Source organism: Cherax quadricarinatus, chromosome 27 (genome assembly GCF_038502225.1).
Source record: "Cherax quadricarinatus isolate ZL_2023a chromosome 27, ASM3850222v1, whole genome shotgun sequence".
Lineage (NCBI taxonomy): Eukaryota > Metazoa > Arthropoda > Malacostraca > Decapoda > Parastacidae > Cherax > Cherax quadricarinatus.
The window spans coordinates 8,450,200-8,464,635 of record NC_091318.1 but is presented as its reverse complement, the minus strand read 5'-3'; the positions used below and the strand labels follow the sequence as shown (position 1 = coordinate 8,464,635).

The window sequence follows — 14,436 nt, the reverse complement described above, 5'->3', positions numbered from 1 at the left end:
CCGCACCACTAGTGTGACACACATACCCCCACCACTAATGTGACACACATACCCTCACCACTAGTGTGACACACATACCCCCACCACTAGTGTGACACACATACCCTCACCACTAGTGTGACACACATACCCCCACCACTAGTGTGACACACATACCCCCACCACTAGTGTGACACACACACCCTCACCACTAGTGTGACACACATACCCCCACCACTAGTGTGACACATACCCCCACCACTAGTGTGACATACATACCCCCACCACTAGTGTGACACATACCCTCACCACTAGTGTGACACATACCCCCACCACTAGTGTGACACACATACCCTCACCACTAGTGTGACACACCCTCACCACTAGTGTGACACGCATACCCTCACCACTAGTGTGACACACATACCCCCACCACTAGTGTGACACACATACCCCCACCACTAGTGTGACTCACATACCCCCACCACTAGTGTGACACACATACCCTCACCACTAGTGTGACACACATACCCCCACCACTAGTGTGACACACATACCCCCACCACTAGTGTGACACACATACCCCCACCACTAGTGTGACACACATACCCCCACCACTAGTGTGACACACATACCCCCACCACTAGTGTGACACACATACCCCTACCACTAGTGTGACACACATACCCTCACCACTAGTGTGACACACATACCCTCACCACTAGTGTGACACACATACCCCCACCACTAGTGTGACACACATACCCTCACCACTAGTGTGACACATATACCCGCACCACTAGTGTGACACATACCCCCACCACTAGTGTGACACACATACCCCCACCACTAGTGTGACACACATACCCCCACCACTAGTGTGACACACATACCCTCACCACTAGTGTGACACATACCCGCACCACTAGTGTGACACACATACCCCCACCACTAGTGTGACACACATACCCCCACCACTAGTGTAACACACATACCCCCACCACTAGTGTGACACACACACCCTCACCACTGGTGTGACACACATACCCCCACCACTAGTGTGACACACATATCCCCACCACTAGTGTGACACACATACCCCCACCACTAGTGTGACACACATACCCTCACCACTAGTGTGACACATACCCTCACCACTAGTGTGACACACATACCCCCACCACTAGTGTGACACACATACCCTCACCACTAGTGTGACACACATACCCTCACCACTAGTGTGACACAAATACCCCCACCACTAGTGTGACACATACCCCCACCACTAGTGTGACTCACATACCCGCACCACTAGTGTGACACACATACCCCCACCACTTGTGTGACACACATACCCCCACCACTTGTGTGACACACATACCCTCACCACTAGTGTGACACACATACCCTCACCACTAGTGTGACACACATACCCCCACCACTAGTGTGACACACATACCCCCACCACTAGTGTGACACACATACCCTCACCACTAGTGTGACACATACCCCCACCACTAGTGTGACACACATACCCCCACCACTAGTGTGACACACATACCCTCACCACTGGTGTGACTCACATACCCTCACCACTGGTGTGACTCACATACCCTCACCACTAGTGTGACTCTCACATACCCTCACCACTAGTGTGACTCTCACATACCCACACCACAAGTGTGACTCATATACCCTCACCACTAGTGTGACTCACATACCCACACCACAAGTGTGACTCTCACATACCCTCACCACTAGTGTGACTCTCACATACCCACACCACAAGTGTGACTCTCACATACCCTCACCACTAGTGTGACTCACATACCCACACCACTAGTGTGACTCTCACATACCCACACCACTAGTGTGACTCACATACCCACACCACTAGTGTGACTCTCACATACCCTCACCACTAGTGTGACTCACATACCCACACCACTAGTGTGACTCACATACCCACACCACTAGTGTGACTCACATACCCACACCACTAGTGTGACTCTCACATACCCACACCACTAGTGTGACTCTCACATACCCACACCACTAGTGTGACTCACCCACACCACTAGTGTGACTCACATACCCACATCACTAGTGTGACTCACATACCCACACCACTAGTGTGACTCACATACCCACAGCACTAGTGCGACTCACATACCCACACCACTAGTGTGACTCACATACCCACACCACTAGTGTGACTCTCACATACCCACACCACTAGTGTGACTCACATACACCACTAGTGTGACTCACATACCCACACCACTAGTGTGACTCACATACCCACACCACTAGTGTGACTCACATACCCACACCACTAGTGTGACTCACATACCCACACCACTAGTGTGACTCTCACATACCCACACCACTAGTGTGACTCACATACCCTCACCACTAGTGTGACTCTCATATACCCTCACCACTAGTGTGACTCTCACATACCCTCACCACTAGTGTGACTCTCACATACCCTCACCACTAGTGTGACTCACATACCCACACCACTAGTGTGACTCTCACATACCCACACCACTAGTGTGACTCACCCACACCACTAGTGTGACTCACATACCCACATCACTAGTGTGACTCACATACCCACACCACTAGTGTGACTCACATACCCACACCACTAGTGCGACTCACATACCCACACCACTAGTGTGACTCACATACCCACACCACTAGTGTGACTCTCACATACCCACACCACTAGTGTGACTCACATACACCACTAGTGTGACTCACATACCCACACCACTAGTGTGACTCATACCCACACCACTAGTGTGACTCACATACCCACACCACTAGTGTGACTCTCACATACCCACACCACTAGTGTGACTCACATACCCTCACCACTAGTGTGACTCATATACCCTCACCACTAGTGTGACTCTCACATACCCTCACCACTAGTGTGACTCTCACATACCCTCACCACTAGTGTGACTCACATACCCACACCACTAGTGTGACTCTCACATACCCACACCACTAGTGTGACTCACCCACACCACTAGTGTGACTCACATACCCACATCACTAGTGTGACTCACATACCCACACCACTAGTGCGACTCACATACCCACACCACTAGTGTGACTCACATACCCACACCACTAGTGTGACTCTCACATACCCACACCACTAGTGTGACTCACATACACCACTAGTGTGACTCACATACCCACACCACTAGTGTGACTCACATACCCACACCACTAGTGTGACTCACATACCCACACCACTAGTGTGACTCACATACCCACACCACTAGTGTGACTCACATACCCACACCACTAGTGTGACTCACATACCCACACCACTAGTGTGATTCACATACCCACACCACTAGTGTGACTCACATACCCACACCACTAGTGTGACTCACATACCCACACCACTAGTGTGACTCACATACCCTCACCACTAGTGTGACTCACATACCCACACCACTAGTGTGACTCACATACCCACACCACTAGTGTGACTCACATCACACCACTAGTGTGACTCACATACCCACACCACTAGTGTGACTCACATACCCACACCACTAGTGTGACTCTCACATACCCTCACCACTAGTGTGACTCTCACATACCCACACCACAAGTGTGACTCTCATATACCCTCACCACTAGTGTGACTCTCACATACCCACACCACTAGTGTGACTCACGTGAATCATCACCTTCAGCTGTACTTTTTGCTTCTGGACATAATCGGATTTTTTCCCCTCGTGTGTATCTAATCCAGTCCCCTCACTGTTATTTTTCCCTTCCTTCACTGTTATACCTTCCTTTCCTTCACTGGTATTCCTTCCCTTCCTTCACTGGTATTCCTTCCCTTCCTTCACTGGTATTCCTTCCCTTCTTTCACTGGTATTCCTTCCCTTCCTTCACTGGTATTCCTTCCCTTCCTTCACTGGTATTCCTTTCTTTCACTGGTATTCCTTCCCTTCTTTCACTAGTATTCCTTTCTTTCACTGGTATTCCTTCCCTTCCTTCAGTGGTATTCCTTCCCTTCTTTCACTGGTATTCCTTTCTTTCACTGGTATTCCTTTCCTTCCTTCATTGGTATTCCTTCCCTTCTTTCACTGGTATTCCTTTCTTTCACTGGTATTCCTTCCCTTCCTTCACTGGTATTTCTTCCCTTCCCTCGCTGTTATTCTTCCTCTTTCCATACAGTCACTAGTTCCTCCCTTTGCCCCATCGTCATCACCTTGTTTTCCTTCCCACCTCTATTTCACTTTCCCTCCTCATTCCTAGAGATCTTTCCCATTGCTCTTCTAAGCTCATGTTTTATCATCCTCTCCTTATCCTCGTATCAAACATTTCTATGTTAATGTCCCACTAGTCTAGTTTTAGGTTTAGCAACGAGAGAGCAATACCTGCAAGTTGCCTTGGTGTTGGTTACTAGCTCTTGATCCAAGAGATACTTGATTCCTAGATTAGTGCCTAAGCATCAGTGAGTATCGGCTACGTTTGTGGTATCGGCGAGAAAGTTGCCGATACCAGCTCATACTTAAAGAAATTAGTATTGCACATGAGCTCAAAACTATCAAAATTAACACACTGCCTCACCATTGTGTGGGTAACCCACACTCAACAAACTTCTATAATTCGTTTCATATATGATATTGATAACAATGTTGTCAGATTGATTGAAGGAACAGGCTACAACACCTGTATGTTCTCCACACTCATACTTGTATCCTGCGGCAGAGACTGATTAAAGACACCAATGATAACTGTAGGTAAATAGTGAGCCACTTCCCTCTCCTCCAGCTTTCACTAGAGGCTTTTCAAGAACAGAATGAAGTGCCTAAACGCAAGCTCATTCAATATATGCCTATCATATCAGTAAAAAAAAAAATAGTCATTGCAATGTATTGCTGACGACGTTTCCGTCCACTTGGACCGTAAATGGTCCAAGTCGGACTGAAACATCGTCTTAAGCTTCTCTCTCCTATACGTAGGTTGTGTATTGTTTTAGTCACGGTATTGTGCCTTTTTGTTCTTTATTCTGGTAAGTGTTCCGAAGAAAATGTTGGTAGCCTTCACAACATCACGTCACCGACATCTGCCTTGGAATCCTTTTCAGAATCACAGAAAGCAGCAATAAATAATAATAATAAAATGCAACGAGCTAGTATTCGCGTTACACAAACAAAAACGGTAATAGAAAAAATATATGGCAATTGTGTTATTGCCTGAAGGAGGAAATCCACTAGAGTGGTGCCATCTGTGGCAAACCTAGCCAGCAAATATTACTTCAGTGTCATCTTCAACTGAAAGTGAAAGATTCTTTAGTATGTGATAAACATCAGAGTTACTTTTGAAAATGTGATGTTGATGTTCCTCAGCTATAGTTTGAGATTTTTTACTTTCTAAAATAATATATATATATATATATATATATATATATATATATATATATATATATATATATTGAACATAGTTATCATGATTTTCAAAAATAAAAGAGATAGTGAAAAAGTATCCGTATTGGTATCTGCAAAAAAAAAAAAAAATGATTATCGGTATCGGCAAAAATTTGGGTATCGTACCATTCCTAATGACCCCTACGGGTTTAACGCCTCCGCGTCAGTAGCACAAAATATGAGTAATATTAAGCTTGAGTATTGTAAATCTTCTGTATTATTTTATCGTTTAAGTTAATCTGTACCTAAGTTGGACATCATGTACCAGTGTAAGAAGTTGGACATCATGTACCAATGTACCACGTTGTCATCATGTACCACTGTAATCAGCTTAACATGTGCCTGTACTGTAACTAGCTGGCATCATGTACCACTGTAACACACGAGAAATTGATGGGGACAAATTGTGTGATTATGCAATATTTATTTGTAAAGTCTTGTTCAGAGCCTTTTAATTCTTATTTCTCCTCTCTCTCAAACACACACACACACACACACACACACACACACACACTCACTCACCCATACAGTGTTAGTGTACTCACTGGCTCTCGCATAACAAACACACACTCACGGTCAGTATTAACTTCACTACTGGGGACTTGATCATTCCGACTGGGTATGACTCATTCTTGCTTTCATTATAGTACATCTGGCATGATTTATGATTTTTTTTTAAGTTGAATATCATTTACATTTAATGTTCTTCACTTCAAAAACTGTTTTTAACCACTGAAATGAAGTCAGTAGTTTCTTCCTTAACTTAAATCTTCTTCCTGCCATAATTCTCCTTAACAGTTATGGACACCTTCCCTCACCTGCACTTCACATAAACCCTCTTTAATTAACCTCTCATTCGTAAAGCCCTTCCTTTTATTGTTCATTATTAACGTAACTAAATGCTTGCCTAAATGTAACTTACAATTCATGTGCCAACAAATATTTACCTAAAAAAATCTCCCTTAATACTATTAATGCTACTACTGCTACTAATTATAATAATAATAATAATAATAATAATAATAATATAATTGTAATTACACCTAATATTTTCTTCTTCCATCTTGTGGCATAAATCACGTATACTTCGTGATTCATCTACATATGAATATGCAAGTATACATCTTACACAATGTGCTTGTACAGTATTCTTATAGCTCCTTAACCTTGTGTTTCTTATCTTTGCCAGCAGCCCCCGGAGGAATCTGGCTTAGCTCAACGTGGCAACGCCTCTACCCATGGCACAACCCTCCCCCAGCAACCCACTCAGCAACACCAATTAGGCATGAACGGCATGAGTCTCGGTGGGGCGGCGGGAAACGGCCCGGGCACATCGGGGATGCTGCTACCAACGCCCCTGGCGGACCGTGGGGCCCTAGCGGAACACCAACTAGGAGGCGCCGAGGGTATACTCAAAGCCCCCACTGCGCCCCAGCAACCCAGCTCCTCTAACCAGGCGGTGGCTGACGATGCCTCAAGTGGCTACGGTAGTCCCGACTCTCTCACCATGGAGGACCGATGAGACGCGGCCGGGAGGGGGCGGAAACGGCGGCGGACATGACCATCACAGCCTCCATCGCAGCAGCAACCGCATGTACCGTCGCAGCTACAACCATCACAAATGCCCCATACGTCATCTCAGGCACCGCAGTTTCCATTCCAAATGCCACAAATGCCGCCACCTCACATGTCTCAACTGCCTTCAGCAATGGCACAGTTGCCACCCATGCATCTACAACAGCGACGGGCGCAGGCAACGCTCCAGCACACCTTACACTCTCAAGCGTCGGAGATGTTTCGGGGAGCGGCAGGGCAATCACATCCACAGTGGAGGCCCCCATTCTGATCAGCAGTAATGAAAGCCGCGTCCACCAGTCGGCCATGACTCCTGGAGCTGTATCTGCACTGTTAACAAACACTGTTTTCAGTGATGGCTAAAGCAGACCAGAGACGATAAAACACGTCTGCAAAGTGTCTAGTCCAGCTGGATCGAGACACTTTACTGGTGCCCGTATGACGGTGTTACAGATGACAATGGTGGAGTGATAATGATGTGTTGTCCTGACGAGAGCAAGTCAGATAGCGACGGTAGCGATGGACGCCAGCGATGAGTAGAGTTCCCACCCCCCGCTAGTAGCCCCCTCCCCAGGTCGCTCACCTGCCCAGACTACAAATAAACCCCAGCAACTAAAATACCAAGTTAAAACTGATCAGTAATCAACATTTTATAAAGGTAGAACAAGAGAGTCCTACAGAGGACAAGGGCGTTGCTACCACGTTAAATTCTCGCTAACAGAAGCAAAAGAACCTATTAATAATTTTTTAACGCTCTGTTATGTGATATGTAAAGCATTATTGTAATGAGCGGTGAAATCCTCAAAGAAGCATGATTAATATTATTTGTAAATATAATCTTAAGGTTATTGTGTGAGGTTACGGACTCCCTTCTTTGAGTGTTCACAACAGAAATGGACGCCCTCAGTTGTATGTACAGTGACGGAAAACTTTCCTATCTTGGTGTGCCATAAAGACTACCTTTTAGTGGTTAACTTAGTTTTTCGTCCCTACGAGCCTGTAGGGTTGATCATATTACAGTCTCGTGAACTGAAAAGCTGCACTAGTCAAAGTGAAGAGGCAGAACAAAGTGGAGGAACAAAAACAATAATAATCACACCAGAAGTGCTCGCAAGGAATACATGTGTGTGTGTGTGTGTGTGTCCGCCACGAGCTGGAGAAGGGTAACGCTGGCCTACTATGTGTGACGGCTCAAGTGTATATAACCTCGTCACTCGAACAGAAACATGCTTGGGCAACCGCTTGTTTATGTTCTCGCATACGTAACCAGAGTAGTTCCGTAACCCAAACTCAAGACCATACACGATCAAGTAGCACCGGACAGGTTGACTGTATATAATGTGCACATTTGCTTTCACCAACCTGATCTGGTTTCCCATTTTTCTATACACACCTAGTCGCAGCTCACACGAATTTACACTGTGTTTCAACTTAGCTTTGCAAGATTAACTACATTTGGTCTTCGCCCATCGCTCTACAATTAATAAAATCCTACTCCTAAATTTTGTCTGCGAAAATGGGCGGAATGTCCCTGGCAGCAGGATGCAAATACTTAAAACTGAAGGTCTGTCAGCAAAATGTCGGTAGAGATTCGTCTTTGCTTTCATTTTGCAAGACACGCAAAGTCGTGCTTGGAGACTCTTCGCTTTGGAGACTTGCAGGCTGATGGGCGGAGGACAAGTGACTGACATCTCGAGGCTTATGTTGACATACAAGACATGTGATACTTGTGACAGCAGCATACAAATATGTGAGTGAATGAGAGAAGACATTATTCCATAAAAATGATAGTCTTTTTAAAGATACCGGAAGATGGAGTTTATTATTTCTTTTGACTTATCTAATGTTATGGAATAGTGATTGGTGGCGTTTGGACGGTATCGTTATGACTGTTTTCTCCTATTCTTGTTGTTTATTTACTGTATGTACAAAGTTTAAATGTTATCATCAAGGACATTAAATGATTATAATAATTATCACAACTGTTTCCATAATTATGTTTCATTCTATTTAGTTTTAGCATTACACCAACAATCTCGTAATATCCTTCGATTTTTTTTTGTATTCTGTCATGGTTCACTGGTGTACGTCTCTTGATGTTACCTACGGCCAGTTTGGGTGTCTGGCGTGTGAAACAGCGGCTGAGGCTCTGAGCCGATGCACCGACACAAGCAAATTTGTTAATTCATGTTAATGTACACTCACGTATCATTTGTCCTCCATTATTACTTACCAAAACGATAGTGTTAAGCGAGTTTCCGGCAGCAGAATCTCAAAGCTGTGCATTCCGACAAGTGAGCAGCGACCAGCGTTACGTTACACACAACAATAGCTTGGCACGACTCCGATGGGTTTCCAATGCTGTTTCAAACGCGTCTGCACCCTTCCCCACCCACCCCCTCCAACCCGTACCCAGAATATGCCTGTCGCATGATCCGGTTTGCGTTAGTTTAATCACTTGACGGACTTGTTTACTTAGTGCACACATTATTCAATGACATTATAGAAAGTTAATGCACCGGGAAAGTGTTTCATGGGATTCTTTTTTTTTTTAGAGAAGGAATCATGGTCCGTTGATAGAGTAGATGACGCAGTCTAGATGGGTCCACATCTTTTGGGAAACCTTTTATTCTGCTGTATGTGGAAAAAAAAGACCAAATCAGGAGTTTAGGCACGGTATGAAAAATTGTATTTAAATGCATCAATATGTTCGGTTCCTTACAGAGCGTTGTTAGTCATACATTTGATCCCCATTTTTTTTTTGTTTTCTGGGACGGTTCCCAACCAGGCGAAAGCATTGAGCAATGATTACATTTGTTCACCCCAGTGCACTGTGAACAAACTCAACCATGGTACAACTCTTAAAAGGATATTCGCGACAACAGTTATAAATATCATGCGAGATTATCTGAACTTGTCATCCTCAAGTATACGCTAATTATTCTTTAACACAGTTTGTGTGTGACGTTATCAGCGTGCATGTGGCTCTCCAGGGACAAGGTTCCCAGGGAAGCCTCTCCAGGGAAAAAGTTCCCCAAGGAAAAGGCTTTCAAAGGGAAAAGCCTCTCAAGGGAAGATTACCCAAGGGAAAGACTCGCAGCCTTCCCTGGAGTCCACTTTGCATGCCTCATCTTCTGTTCATATTTATTGAGAATGTATGTAGTGACGTCCAGTGCTAAGATACAAGTCAGACTGGAAAAAACAAAACAATTTGCGCAGTAATAAGGTAGACCCAAATATTTCAACTATTGGTAACATGTTCAGGACTGTGGCGAGACAGTGGCTGGCAAGTATCTTAGTACAGACTGTTTCCCATCCCCCATTCCCTTCATATCTTTGTTAAACTATACATGTGCTCAACAACCCTAACACTCGTTTCTCAGCATTTTGCCCTGTTTTATACATAGAGAATAGTATTTTGATAGACTGATGAAGATGGAATTGCCTTTAAACGCTGACGAACGTCAAAATTCCTTACAGTTGCAGGCTTTCGGTTCTGGTATCTGAAGTTTACACACATCTTTTATGATATTCTGATATTGACATGTATTTGAGTTGTGATAGATTTGTGATACTGTGTATGTTCACTTATTCAGTTATAACCATAGTAAGCAATCTGGAACACTGTTCTTCTTGGTTAATCTTGACTTTAATCAACGTAACTTAAAAATCATTTATGGACAGTTCTTTTATTTTCTGTAATGACTTAAATATGACAAAACCCATTGATAATAAAAATGGTAATAATTTTTATTATCATTCGTTTTTTGAAGTGTGATGATCCTCAGAGTTTCAAAACGATAATGAGAAAGTATGTTTTTTTATTCTTCCTCAACTAGATTTGGTCTTTATATTGTTTTATAACATTCCTTTTACCCTCCCCTTCCTCCCCATTTTTTGGGTTCTTCAAAATATGAAAAATTACCAAAACTCAATATAAAAGTTAAACCCAGCTGCGGTCTCCGGTTGACGAGTCATTTTACGCACCAGCTGAACGGCCTGAACGAATATCAAAACCCAAGACCATTTGAAAACAATGTTAATACCACCATAGCTGCCAGCTGTGGCGGTCTAAAGTGTTATCCTTCACCAATTATTAATAACTGTATGTACAGTTTTTGTTCTGTTTGTTTGGAGCTGACAAGTGTAGCAAAGTTACTGGAACAGGCCCAAGACCGTACTGACAGTCAACAAACAGTCCAAGTTGATCACAGTCACTGTTGCAAATCTTAACCACAGACTGTACCAAAACTTCTCGGTGGTGGAGTCTGCAGACCGTACCAAAACTTCTCGGTGGTGGAGTCTGCAGACCGTACCAAGACTATCATTGGTGGAGTCTCCAGACTGTACCAAGACTATCATTGGTGGAGTCTCCAGACTGTACCAAGACTATCATTGGTGGAGTCTCCAGACTGTACCAAGACTATCATTGGTGGAGTCTCCAGACTGTACCAAGACTATCATTGGTGGAGTCTCCAGACTGTACCAAGACTATCATTGGTGGAGTCTCCATTATTATTATTATTATTATCAAAAAGAAGCGCTAAACCACAAGGGCTAGTGGAGTCTCCAGACTGTACCAAGACTATCATTGGTGGAGTCTCCAGACTGTACCAAGACTATCATTGGTGGAGTCTCCATTATTATTATTATTATTATTATTATTATTATCAAAAAGAAGCGCTAAACCACAAGGGCTAGTGGAGTCTCCAGACTGTACCAAGACTATCATTGGTGGAGTCTGCAGACTGTACCGTGTTCAGTGATGCAAGTTGCTGCCACTACAGTGATAACAGGACACTGTATAGAAGTGAAATGTGCAGTCTGTACCAGGACAGTATTTGGGATGTGCGTAGTAAAAGTTAAAAGTAAAATTATATTCGTTAAGCTGTACAAGACTGCACACTTATAAAGAGAGTCGCATCATATTAGAAAAGCTACAGTTGCTGGTAAAGTTAGTAAGGTAGCCAAGCCTCTAGTACAGGCCACAAGGGCTCTCTGGATAACCCGTTACTGGTGTGGGTTCCAGTCTTACCAGTAAGACTGGCACACATGAGCAGGCTGAATCTGAATAGCCACAGATACTGGCGCAAGCTGAAGACTGTACCGGGAGAGCCACAGTCACTGGTACAGTGTGCAGAGTGTACCAGGATGACCAGTCACCGGTGCAGGCCGCAGACTAGTCCCTTCTTCATCCCTTCATTCCCCCCCTTCCCTTCCCTTCCCTACTCTTGTTACCAAAGTTATTGTCTAGAATTGCACTTTTCTTAAAGTGAATATATTTTGTACAAAGGAATGTTACTTTGTTTTATTATCCTCCTGATCACAATGACGTAAGATAAGCTGACCCAAAGAATATTGACCCAAGGAATACAGACCCAAAGAATACAGACCCAAAGAATACAGACCAAAAGAATATAGATCAAAAGAATATAGACCAAAAGAATGGAGACCCAAATCAAGTCTTAAGATATTTGTGATATGCTTCAGCATATCATAATTGAAGAAATTAAAGAAAATTAATATCACTCCTGTATGAGGCACTCTTACTTAGTAACTGGAAAAAGTAGGTCGTTAGACCTACACAACAACCTGGGCAACAGTTGACCATATAATGAAAATATTTTAAGATAATCAACAAAGTCAAATAAAATAGCAATAAAGCCACAGATAAAAAATAACAATAAAACCAATGATAAAAACTAAAAAAAGTTTCAGAAAATGACCTGGAAAAAATTATCAATCATAACATGATCAGACGCGCGCGCGCACACACACACACACACACACACAGTGAAGAGGCGGGGCCAGGAGCTCGGACTCGACCCCCGCAACCTCAACTAGGTGAGTACAACTAGGTGAGTACACACACACACACACACACACACACACACCAGAGATGGTACAAAGCAACAAGCTGAAGACTCAAATGAATCATAGGGATGTTAAGAAGTATTTCTTCAGTTATAGAGTTGTCAGAAAGTTGAATAGTCGGGAAAGTGACCTAGTGGTGGCAGGATACATTAGCTGTAAGAAAAGGTATGATGAGGTTCATGGAGCAGGGAGTGGGTGGACCTAGTAGCGACCAGTGAAGAGGCGGGACCAGGAGCTATGAATCGACCCCTGCAACCACAATTAGGCGAGTACACACACATGCAAAGTTGAGAAAAACGTCAGCTAACCTTAAAATTTCAGCTTAGTCGAGTATATTTGAGAAAGTAGAACAGCAGCTGTACTGGTAAAACAGGCTATGTGTATCAGTAAAATAGGGTATGTATATTCAAATAATGGCTCTTTAAGACTATTACTGTCGGGACCAAGTTTTTTTTAGGAGCAGGAACACTGACACAATACTAAGACAGGTCTAGAATAATGCTGTATCAAAATGTCATTGGCTACCATCTCTAATTTTGTACGGAAGGTGCGAAAGCTTTTTATTTGCTGGTGGGATTTGGACCCCAGAACTTCCTGGATACAACACACGCCAGCAATTTATGAAGATGAAGCCGAGTTGAAATCGTGTACTTGTATAGCATATCAACCGCTTATAGACATGATCCCTTCACACCCTGGATACAGTAATGACCTCACTGCTCAGGCTCAGCGTTTTACTGAAATAGCAATACAGGAGGTGACTGTATCTACTTGTTGACACCAATTGTACCAAACTCTTCTTCAGGTAATGTGAGTGTAACGTGACAAATTATCTGATGTTATATTGAGACTTGGAGGAATACATTTATTGAAGAACTTCAGTGGGTGTGTTGACTCACTAATGGTTTAATAGAGGTCAGTGGAGATAAATGGAATAAAATACCGACATGGAGAAGTAGACACAAATGTCGTATAATGCGCTCCTTTATAATGCCCCCAATATATTCTTACGTACTCTCTGCTCAGGTAGATCTGTTTGTGGCTTGATAAAGCCCACTATGTGGGAGAAACGTAGTCAATAAATTATCGCATTATACTGCATTTGTATGTATTTTTCCATCCTTAGCAGAGATCACCAGAGATGTTCGGTGAGAAAAATTTCCTCAAAATGTCAGATCTCTTTCCATGGTTGTAGCTGCATAATCCTACGGGTTTAGCGCTTCCCCTTGATTATAATAATAATAATAATTTCCATGGTTGTAGAAGTAATCATGGGTAGTATATTTTTGACCTATGAGTATGAACCTACAAGCAGCAATAGTTTGATGTATACCTCAATGATTTAGCTTCAAAAGATAACAAAGCTCTGTATTGTCTCACTAAACCAGTTTTCTAAATGATGATTGACCTGAGCTCAGAGAGAGAGAAGGCTACTAGCTGTTACAATATAAAGCTACTCACTAAGTGTTGTCTTACTGTGATGCAGCAGGTCAAGAAAAGTATGGCCGTTATGGTTTGTTCCGCACGAGATCAA

At 43.5% G+C, this 14,436-nt stretch overlaps 1 protein-coding gene across 5 annotated transcripts in view; it reads left to right on the top strand.

Moving 5' to 3' along the window:
* LOC128691091 (uncharacterized) overlaps positions 1-12,324 on the top strand; it is an 800,012-nt gene extending 787,688 nt beyond the window's left edge. For 3 of the 5 annotated variants that reach the window (XM_053779886.2, XM_053779883.2, XM_053779884.2), the window contains exon 5: positions 6,643-12,324. In XM_053779886.2, the coding sequence (XP_053635861.1) occupies positions 6,643-6,975 (333 nt within the window). In that variant the 3' untranslated portion in view covers positions 6,976-12,324. The remainder of the gene's footprint in view (positions 1-6,642) is intronic. The other 2 variants (XM_053779887.2, XM_053779885.2) reach the window with 1 other exon arrangement.
* Positions 12,325-14,436: the final 2,112 nt, after the last annotated feature.